The sequence below is a fragment of the Homalodisca vitripennis genome, chromosome 4 (genome assembly GCF_021130785.1).
Source record: "Homalodisca vitripennis isolate AUS2020 chromosome 4, UT_GWSS_2.1, whole genome shotgun sequence".
NCBI classification, from domain to species: Eukaryota; Metazoa; Arthropoda; class Insecta; order Hemiptera; family Cicadellidae; genus Homalodisca; species Homalodisca vitripennis.
In genome coordinates, this window is record NC_060210.1 from 147,817,735 (window position 1) to 147,830,046 (window position 12,312).

At 27.3% G+C, this 12,312-nt stretch overlaps 1 protein-coding gene across 36 annotated transcripts in view; it reads left to right on the forward strand.

Moving 5' to 3' along the window:
• The window catches only part of LOC124360280 (basement membrane-specific heparan sulfate proteoglycan core protein), a 528,539-nt gene that overhangs the window by 470,280 nt on the left and 45,947 nt on the right, over positions 1–12,312 (forward strand). For all 36 annotated transcript variants that reach the window (XM_046813745.1, XM_046813754.1, XM_046813763.1 and 33 more), the window contains one exon: positions 10,231–10,419. In XM_046813745.1, coding sequence (XP_046669701.1) covers positions 10,231–10,419 — 189 coding nt within the window. The remainder of the gene's footprint in view (positions 1–10,230; positions 10,420–12,312) is intronic.

Below are 12,312 nucleotides of genomic sequence, written 5' to 3' on the forward strand. Positions count from 1 at the left end.
ATTTATAGTAAAAATAGTTAATATTCTTTTTCATGGAAAATGAAAACAAATGAATCAATTTATTTTAAAAAATACTCATCTGTGACTGGTGACCGCCAACTGACAGTCACAACTGTATAAACAATGCTGTATGTCTATATATGCATGCCACACCACACTCACCAGAAGAAATGCTGTATATAGAATAACACTAGTTATTGATTTATTACCAAATTAACTTACATTCCAGTTTGCTTCCATAACTGGAATTGCTTCCAGTTTGATCATAAATCAAATCCCATACACATTTCTGAACATGAGAACAAATAGCACTTTTGTGAATTGTAGTGTACTCAATGAACTAAAATAAGAAAATACAGATATTTCTCTATGCCACCTGTTAAGGTTTAATTTGTATACAAGGTCCTAATTAAATCAAATTTATTTAAGAGGTTCATAACAACAAATTACAGAAGGATAATAGGATTTAAAACATTTGCCATCATTATTTGTAACAACTTCAATGCGTTTGGAGAAAGTGTGTTTGCAGTGTTACATCTATGTTGTGTCTTCATTTTTTATTTGTGCTTCTTCTATCACAAAAGTATTAGGTATCAGGATATGTTTGTTTCTACGGAATAAGTAACTTATATATTCCAAAATTTTACTTTGATCTTGAGTTTTAAACTAAGTTGTTTTAAGTTATATTTTTGTATTTGACAAATGTGTTCCCCTTATAGGAGCTAAGAGGGCATAGAACCTTATTAAAATTTGATTTTAAACAAATTATAATTTTCATTTCAATGATCCCCCTAAATGAGGGCGTATGTCTTCTCTGAATGTCTCAAGGTAGCTAAATTTCAAACTTTTACATTTAAAAACAAAGATTCTAATTATGTAGGATATTATAGACCAACTTTTGTCGTTTCATTTTTTCACAACTATGAAACCTTTGAAAAGTCTTATCTTTATCATTTTATGAATTTATTTTCAATACACACAAATTAGGATTCCAAACCAAATTATCAACATCAAATATCATTATATGTTTAATTGACTTTGTACTGTGTGCCTTGGGCCAGGGAGATTACAGACTGGCCTGTTCTGTAACATCCAAAATGCTTTATATTGTGTTGACCAGAAGATATTTGTTAAATAAGTTGGAATATTATGGTGCTAGAATAGTTGCCCTTAACTGGTTTAAAAGGTTTCTGGTCATAGTCATGTAGTACAGTACAGATTAATCACAATACCACTGGCTCTATCCAAAAATATCAATCTCCTCCACACTATTTAGAAGCAGGTGTCCCTCAGGAGTCTGTTTTGGGGACCAATATTGTTTTTGATTTTTGTTAATGATTTGCTTGCTTCAATTTACAGAACCACCCACATTAAGAAATCCTTTTCTGATTACAGCCATTATTTTTTCAATAAATTACCATTAGCATGTAAGGAAATTTCAACATTAAATTCTCTTTAAAAAGCCATAAAAAGTATTTGCTTAATACACATATTTTAAATATACAAAGATTATGATTTTAAACCCAATTCATCAGATAATGTAATAAATTATGTAATTTAACTATTATGTGCTCCATTTAATTATTTATAGTACTTAGGATCCTTACCTATTGTCAAGCCTTGCATTATGATATGTTTATTCTTTGGAATAAATATTTAATAAAATATTCAAATTCAAATAAAATTTAAAAAAAATAAACAATTCAATTTCAGTTTATTTAGTACGTAATAACAGTATCCTAGAATTAGGCAGAATGTTCGTTGTTCCATATTTTAATGCCCTAATACGTATATGTTTAAAGTTTGGTTGTAATGTATTATTATAAGTTGTTAAAGGTTTTTAAAAATTCAAAAATTATTAGTACTGTACAGGCTATAAATAACATTTATGAAGAAATATAATTTATTTTATGCTAGAATTATACTGTTTTGAATGATAAAACAACATTAAAACACAGTAATCCAATGATAAGAAACCCATTATTCTTTGTTGAACATACGTACACTGTGTGAAGTGTACATTGTACATGTTAAAGTAATTGAATAACTGTTGTTATTAAATTAATCATTATGAGTATTCTCATCAATTCAAGTGATATTAAAATAATGAAGCTAAGGTCTCTTCACTAATAGATGTTTTGAAATTACTTACTGCTCTATAATGAATGTTATCTCCCTAATGTATTTCAATTAACTAAATAAATATTTTATAATTTTACCCAAACTTATTTTATTAGTTTGGTAGAGCTTATAGATCTAGATTGTGGCCTTGAAATTTGATCATTAGTGTGGGCTGTTGGACCAACTTATTGGGCTGGATTAAATGAAAAGGGATACCTTGTTTTATATTATACTAGCGATACAAGTTGTTTACATGCACTAATGGCAATCTTCTGCTAAATATCCCACGGGCACAGCAACAATGAGGTGGGACATCTTGGAAGAGGGCAGGCTCTGTTCTAGCCTCTACTAGCCAAAGAGAGCAGAAGAATGATTTCCCTTATCATAGTTAGGCTTGTTAAAATCTTTGTTAAAACCTGAAAGGAGACTGACCCACTCCAACAACCCCAAAGGAATAGGTTGCGTGACTTACCGACGCATGCTTAGTAAAACACTAGCTGCCGCCTCGTGCTATTCATTTTGGGTGTCTTTGAGCATTTCCGCGTTGTATTTTCACAAATTTATTTTTATAAAAATTTGGATGAAGCTTGTTTTGAGTTGTATACAAAGATTTGGTAATAATATTTTATTTATGATGTAAAATCTACAGAAAAAAATACCAACATGATTTACAAGTAATTGTCTATAATAAAATAATTGTTTGCCAATAAAACCAATGTAAAAATGTTAATTTTAACCTTTTGACCCCAAATCAATAGATTTTTACCTTCGCCCTATGTACCTAGTTTCAAGTCTCTAAGACCTTTATCTTAAGATTTGTAGCAAGGTTGAACAGACAGGCAACAATTCAATTTTAAAAAGGCTCTGTTTTGACCTTAATAATGCGGAAAATATGTAGCATTCATGAATACCCGATATGGTATACATACTGTATCAATACATATGCTTAACAACTTTACAAGGCTAATATCTAGATCTATCTAAACCTAACCTAAATTTAGAGAATTAAAAAAAATGTACAGATATTAGATATTACAGTAACAAAATGCGTTATTTTTTCTTTTATGCATATACAGTTGTATATCCTAATCAAGATTTTCCCTTATACAGGTGAACATTGATACAGGTGAATCAAACTACAAATATTTAGATTCTTAATTTTAAAAACTACAAAACTTTTATGTTACGTATTGTTTTGTTGATGCAAATTATTACTGTTATTAATATTCAAATTTTTCTGCCAATATATAGATAAGTTAAACTTTCTATGAATTGAATAAAGTAAATAAAAATAAGGCACTTAGTAGGTCAAAGTTTGCAATACATGGATGTACCCAGGGCTGTACTCAGCTTTGGCGAGCCCCAGAAAAGATATTTGGCCAGACCCCGTTTTCTCCCACCACCGTCCGTCAACATGGTTACTTCAAATTGGCATGTGGTGAGGCCCGTACCTGGTCAAATTGTCTTAAAAAAAACCGGTCTGAGTATGGGCTTGGATGTATCTGGTTATGTGTGACGTATGTTTGGAAATACAGATCCAGGATATGTGGAGGTTAAAGGGAAATTTAGATCCCAGAGTTGATTGCACTGTTAGTGGAAACTATAAAGAAATTGTTAAAAGTGAAAAAACATGTAGTAAATACAATTTAAAATTGTTGTTAATTAGTTTTTAATCTTTACTTTTTAAATACACATGCAACAAAGTATTTTGGGTTCTTTACACAGAAGAGATAGCAGCTAAGTTTTGTATTATTAAATGTTGTATTTAATTTTGTATTCTCCTATAAAAATAAAACAGTTACCCACTAAAGTTACATATCAACTAGGATTAATACTGTAAATAAAACTTAGGAGCAATATTTTTTATTATACTATATAATTGTTCTGGGAGTAAGAATTGTCATATTAAAAATAAGTTGTGTTATTTGTAAATATAACCTAGTAATAGAATTTAAACTGGTTTAATTAATAATTAAAAGGCATCGCTTGAAGAATGACTATAAGTTTCTTTTTCCAAAATGTACATGTTTTAAAAATCTTATTGGATACATTATTAGTCATTTTTCTGTAATAAAATAAGACAGTTTTAAATATTTATATATTTGTCAAAAGTTTAATAATTCTTAAAAAGTCAATCTTACAGCATAAAATTACCTGGGATTTTATTGGTGTACAAGACATCAATAGCAACAGTTAATCCTATTTTGGATCAAATACGAGATGAAATATGTCCACAAGACATTTTTATAAGGTGAGGTTATTAAAAACTCCCATCACAAGATTATACAATCATAATTATATACATTTGATTTCTGCCAAGGAATTGGTAGATCACATGAATGATTCCAAATTAGATACAGCACATGCCTGTAACTGTTCTCCATTCATTTGCTATTTCTGATTCAAAAATTATCATAAAACTCAGTGAAGGCCTTTTAGCATAATCATTATTAATGTAATACATAATCTTGTACAAAAAGTTTGTTTTGTGGGCATATAATGGCATTTGATTCTTTGGTAACATTATTTTCATTAAGTGTGAATGAAATAATATATTTGTATAATCTTACTAAAATGAAATGTGATCAATTTCTAGATTTTTAGGTTCTTTTAATTTTGGTACGTTTATCCTTCTCCATTTGAGAGTTTAAGTATTTTGACCAATCTTTACTGCTCTTGTAATAAGGTATTAACAAGTATTTTATCATTTTCATTATTTGTAGTATATTTCTCTTTTAGATCTGAGCAATAAAATTTGATGAATACAATATTTTGATGATTTTAAATAATTTTATTTACAAATTATTAATACAACATTTAAATGATTTTTCATAATTTTGGGCTCTTTAAAAAGGAGACATTTAACTGGTTAACAATCCAAAACTTTTAAGAAATCATCAGAATTAACAAAATCACACTAAGACTTTTTAAGACAGAGACGTTAACTTTCAGTAGGAGTAGCTGACACTTTCTCCATTCCAATTTTCATCTGGGGTAGCTGTCATATTCACAATGCTAACTTTCAGCTGGAGTAGCTAGGATTTTCCACTACTAAGTATCAGCTTTTGCTGGTATATTTACAAGGTTAACTTTGAGCTGGAGTGGCCGCATATTCCCAATGATAAATTTCATCGGGAGTAACTGGTATTTTTCAATGTCACCCTTTGCAGTAGTAGTAGCTGTCATATTTGGAATGGTATCTTTTAAGTATATAGTATGTGGTGTATTTCCAATTAATAATATTCCACAATCAACAATCTTGCTAGATTGATCATTCCTATAATGAAGACTTAATAAAATTGATCACATTTTATTTAGTGACAGAGACAATTTACTCCAATGGTTTTGATCAAATTTAACTCATGTCTAAATTTTGTACCATATAGGTAATAAATGAAATTACTAGTTATTATGTCTTGTAGATAAAACATATTTGAATTATACATGCTTGAACTATTCATTATTGTATAATTGGCAGTATTGTATTCAAAGGGAATATAAACTATAAATTATTCATCTGTATCTGGTATCACACAATTTTATGTTCATTAGATCTCACTGGAACTCATAAACTTGAATAACAGCTATAACTTGGTAAATGTTATAATGTATGAAATTATTAATTTATTTCATTACGTTTTATTAACTTAAAAGGCATTTTATTTCAAAACTGTTTAGTTAGTTACATATATACACTGTTTTAATGATGTTTATAAAACTGTATGTACCATTCAAAATTTTTCTCTTTGACATGTATGCTTGGAGGACATCTGTTAAATGTAAAGGTGGGTGTGGCCCGATTAGATATTTTTCTTTAATGTTTTTTGTGCTATACAATTTTTATGAGTTTATTTGGTTTCATTTAGCACTCAGAAGCAGTTTTCATATTTCTTACCAATTATTTTAAACTTATTTTCATGTGTTATATAAGATATTTTACTTTTATGATAATGGTTTGCAATTTTTTGAATGATATCATTGTAGTAAATACGGAATGTTATAGTTTTATTAATAGATAGATTTATGTTTACTGTTTAAACTCTCTCAGGACAGATGTCTTATTTATACAGTTTGATTTTACTATTATGTTTTGTTTTCTTAAGGCTTTTTTAATAAGTAAAACTTATTCATTTTAATCATTTGAGTGCCAATGTCATATCCCAAAGTCATATGCATAAAGTGCCGAGCTGTAGTTTGTAAATTTGCAAGATTTTTGGAAAAAATCTATTTTCCAATAACTAACATATTCATAATTCTTTTTTTTTCAATGAAGCGAATAACTTACATATTCTGTTATTGTTGGAACAAAAATAAAAATCCTTCACAATGTATCTAAATAAAATGTATTTTTAATTATTTATAAAGGATCAAATTGCAATTTTCTTAAATTTTCTTGGAAATAGTCTTAAAGTTTTTAGATTATTTTCATAATACCATAAAAAAAATGGAAAGACAGTCGTGGGTCTGACTGACAGATGTGACTACTACTTACAATGGGCTGTGAATATATATCTTGAAAAAGTATGTTTGCTCATTACTAAATGGTTTTTTTTTATATTTAAAATTAATGAGACACTTCATTCTTTAACATAAAAAATGTTTTATTTTCTATTAATTTTGTAGATATTTTTGTAATATTTTTTACATTTCATATATTACAATAATCACTGACTTCTAAATATTAAAGTAATATTTATACATTTGCATTGTTTTCGTTTATACTAGTTTATACAATTTGGTCAGTTTCATTTTCAGCAATCTTTTGTTTCTATAATAATTTCCATTGTCATTATATTATAAAAATGAAATTATGGGTTTATAATAACTGAAATAAGAAATAGCAATTCTGGAATAAAATCTTGCTAATTATCTTGTCCCATATCTCGTACTCATGTTTTTATTGTATCACATTGTTAAATTTAATTTATACTTTAAACAGTCAATTAATGGTTTTGATGTTTCTTCCGCATAATTTGTATTAAAATCTGATTTTACGTAATTTATTTTTTATGTGAATGTAAGGTAAGGCATTGTCATTTTATTGAAGTAGTTTTTAGAAAAAGATATTAACAAGGCATCACCTTAGTTACCATATAAATAAAAAATCATTTATGTTAAGAAACAAGTCATCCTCAATTTTTTTTTACTGCTATTAGCTTATCTTATAGATACCATTCAGACCTAAATAAAATGTATGTTTAATATATACTTCTGAGATATAAAAACAAATGTGGCATTGTAATATAAATCTTAAATAAAATACTACTGATTCCCACCAACACTACAACCCACTCACACTGTTACTGTCTGGCCTACTGTTAACAAAAGATTCAGAATAGATACTCTCTTCTAGTAATTGTAAAAGAGTAATCTCATTTTCAACAATGTTTTCTTCATACACTTCTATAATAACTTCAAGAAAAAAATTCTAGAATGATGTTGAACACACTGAAAAGAATGTAAACCATTTTCTACAAACTTTTACCACTTAGTAATAGCTAGGATAAAAACTACCACATTTATGCTCTATAATAATTTATTTACAGTGGTGTTATGTAGCAGAAAGTATCACAAAAATAATAATTTACTCTCTTAGTGCTTGTTTACACTGAAACATACATTTTGCACATATGAAATGCTTCATTTAACCACTATATTAGCTGTGAGAAAAATATCACAATTCAAAGAGACAAAATTCAACATAAAACTCTTATACGTTGATAGTTTGGAACCTATCATATAGTGTGACAAGGTTCAATGACCACAATAACATAGAATAACATTAAATATTATAGAAATACAAATATCAACATATTTAATGCTGGCACTTTATGCAAATTTTCTACCGCCAACATAGTTATTGCCATGGCACTCAAAGATTAAATTGTAAAGTAATTTTAAGATCTAAAAGTATACCGCAATAAATTAATATTATTTTGACACTCTTAGACAATTTTACTTGTTTCTTTGAGCTGATTTTAATGCCTTATTCATAAATAGGGCTTATAATGAAAAATATTGTTTTATGAAAATAATTTTACTATATACGAGGCACTATTATATCCCAAACCTGCAATTTCACTCGCCTATAGGGCTGCTTCAAATAATGTTTAATATAAATTGGTATTCCAAAACTGTCTTGATTTTCAATTCTTAATAAAGATTAAGGAGGCTGTGAGGCCAAAGTTCGGTCATGGCACCATCTTGAATTGTTACCGTAAATTTCATTTACTTAAAAGACATTAGGTTGGATTGCAATCAATTGATAAATTAATAGCTTTTTAAATATTTCAGAGATCTGAAGTTTACTACATCGAAACACTGCTTACATAATTAAATTATTTACATATTTCAGCCTTGTAGTGGAGTGCCGTCTTCAGTAAACAAATGTTAAACTGAATTTGACTTTCAACAAGTTTAGGTTTAACATCCGTTGACTGAAGATGAATTTTTGGAAACAAGGTGAAATAATTTAAACATTTATTTGTATAAGATTTTTTTTTCAAATGGTGCGAATCGGAAAACTAATATGATAGTTAGAATACCTACTACATATAACTAAGAACTGAGAATTATGTCATAATTGTTCAAAGTTTCAAGGATACACATGTTTGAAACCAAATGAGTTTGAAATCATAGTTATTGCTATATTATTGTTACGGTTAAACAAGGATTTTTTACCTAAAATTAGTGTATACAAAATTAGAAATGCATAAACATGGCAGAACTACTTTGCATAAAATGAATCACTATTAGGATAAGAGATCAAACCTTTTAGAACTCTTCACTGTCGAATCTTGTCTCTGAAACTGTAAACAATATGATAAGATAGACTATAAAGATTTTACTCAGTTGCATTCTTGGATGCTTTGATAATTTGGCAACTATTTCTTTAAACATAATCAATTTAAAATACAGTACAAACTTAAACTATTTAAGTCTTACTTAAAATAAAAAAGAGAGTTATAAATTTTTTTAAATTAAGTTTTATGTATGGTTTTTTATTTTATTTATTGGCAAATTATTAATATTAGCCTTTATTAAAAATCTATAGTAATGTAATAAAATTATCCATAGTTCCATCATAGTTTTTTGTTGTTCTTTGAAATCAGTATAGAGAGAATTGCAGTAATTTTTTACTAACAGAGTCTCTATATTTGCTAATAGTTGTACCTCCTGTTTATCTTAAATTTAAAAAAATTTTCATTCCTAAAATATAATTATTTATTAAGTTCACAGTAACTTTAAAAAAAATCTCATATTAATTTATATCCCTAATGCTAACAACCTTTCAAAACTAAAACCTTTTTACTATAATAAAAAAAGCAAATACAAAATTTCAATCTACAGTTGAATTTTCAATTAGCAATTTTTGTTCTTTTAATCTTATATGCTCAAATACTTTAAAATTATTAATTTACAAAAAATTAGGTTTTTTCTAAATGAGAAAATCAATTTAGAACATCTATGTGTTTATCATTTTAATAATTATGAAAATGAGCTAAATTTAATTAAAATTATTGGAGTATAAACATATTAGTATAGTAATTATAATGATTTTAGAAGTAAAACAATTTTGAATTTGCAAATTAAACAAAACGCATTATTTGATGCATGAAAATCCAAGCCACTTTCTAAGCACATTATTTGTTTGTTGCACAAATAAAATAAAGACAATTATTTTATTATATTAATAACTTTTCATTCTAAAGACCTGTCTTGCTATATTTAGAATAATTATTTTTTAACTAATCCTAGTCTTTAAGAGCATACTATATAACGTAACAAATATTGATTACTGTCACATACTCAATTTTTCTATGTACAATATGACATTCATTGTGATAAATATTCTAGAAATTTGTATATTTATAGAAGTTTTATTATTTTTAATAATAACATAATTTATTAATAACGTTATTAATAAATAAATTAACATTATAAGGACATCATACCATAGAGAAAAGGTATGTTTTCACATTCTATAAAATGTAAATTTTAAGACAATCTTTGAAAATTTTACAGAGGTTTTGAAATATTAAAAGACATTTGGATTAGTTTTTATAGTTCCAAAAAAATGAATAATTTTCATTGTTCTTTTTGTTGTAGCTCCACAGCAAATATATCTGATCTGGAAACGCCGGGACCAGAGGCCTCTGGGCCCCTCTGCCCAGACGGTAGGTGGAGAGTTATATATACAGCAAGCACAGTACTCTGACTCAGGGGACTATTCCTGTGAGGGTGTGGACACCAGAGGCGAAATGCTCTTCTCCGCAGTGGCTCATCTCAGAGTTGTCGGTTAGTAATATTACTTTATATGTATATATTGAGAGAGAGGCATTTTGTCTGTAAGGTTTTTTTTATTATTTTAGGCCCAGAGAGAGAGAGAGAGATAGGGTTTTTGGTGTGAGAGCATATACTAGCAAGCATATACCTAATAATGACCACAAATAAACAATGTCACTGGCTCTTAGTTTCAAATAGTTAGTAGTCTGATAATTATACATATTAATCTTTAACTATTAAACACTAACTGCAGCCAATAGAATGTACAGATTATTATTTCAAATAAACTGTTAAGTATGCAAGAAAATGTATTTTAGTTTTGTGATAAACTACAATCCATATCTGATCCAATACATTATATGTAGATCATTTTCTATTTCACAAATTTTATTATGTAACTTGGATATAAAAATTTTAAAACATTGTTTTTAATTGATCAAAAATTATTATGTGCCTGAGGATCTATAATATAATTTTATTTTTAAACAAATTATTTCCAATAAAGTATTCATAATGTTACTTTGATTGTAGGATACTTATTTAAGATGAGTTTACATGTAATCCTAATACATGTAGGATTCAATTTATATACAGTATTACATAAAATATTTTACATATTTTACCAACTAGTCTAAAAATAAAATTACTAAGCAATAGTGATGATTATTTTTTAACTTATAACATTATTTCTAGAGTAACATAAGGAATTTGTTACTGTTTGCTCACAGAAAAGGACAAATACTGCTCAGGAGGTAATTGTTTTTACACTTAAGTTTACATTTTCATGCACTTTCGCAAAATAGCAGAAAAATACGTTTTTTAATAGCCGTATTTTATTTTGTATATATTCTGTTTATACTTGTATTGTACAAAATATAAACTAAGCAGTAGTTACACATTTTTAAGCTATTAGTTTGATTGCTTAATTTTGCTGTTATGTCATTAGAACAAATATTCTTTATTAATTTCCTCAACTTTGATTCCAATTAAGCTACCATTGATTTTTCAATAAAACAGTGATATTATAGTAGCCAAATATTCCAGTAGAGCACTATATCATATTAAGCCTTTCCAATCGAGTTATTAACAATTCCATCACAGAAGAAATGCTGTCATGGAATGCACCTGTTTTATTGATATATTGCTATCTAACCCACCAATAATATCTAAAAATCTACCCCATACATGGAAACATAACTTATTGCTGGATATCAAATTTTGTGTGTGAACAAAACGTTTATCAGAGATGATTTGTTCACAAGTAAAAATTCCATGCCTTAATTCATATCACACAGGTCTCCGGGGTGAGACGTTTATATGATACTAATAAACTACCAGGGATGATAGATAGATGTCGAATGAAATTAGAATTATCTACGTGTACACTAGATTATTTCTATTTTAAACTTTTTGCAATACAAAAAGTTTTTAATGTTGAAATAATTATGTTATTTACATTTTATTTAAAATACTTTTATAGTAAAAATATCATTATTTACTTACAAACAAGAATATGTATATAAGTTAAGTTAAAGAATAGAAATCGGGGAATACAAATTATTGGAATCAAATTTAGGCATTAATTTCAATAGAAATTTATATCTTTTAGATCTCCCCAATTCTATTTTATTCTTATCTTAAAGATTAATCTGCAGATATTTTTGCACTTGCACTTTATTTTGCTTTAATTCAGTGATTATTTTAGCTTTTATTCGTTTTAAACCATAACTTAAAATCATTTACTTTTATTGTTATATTTGAAATACATTAAAAATTTAGATAAACTCCTAGTTACAATTAGAATTGTAACATTATGGCCTTTGTTAAATACTTTCAAACTTTTCAACCAATGAAATAAAGTACTGAGAATTATATGATACTATCCAACAGTTAAATTCGCAAGTA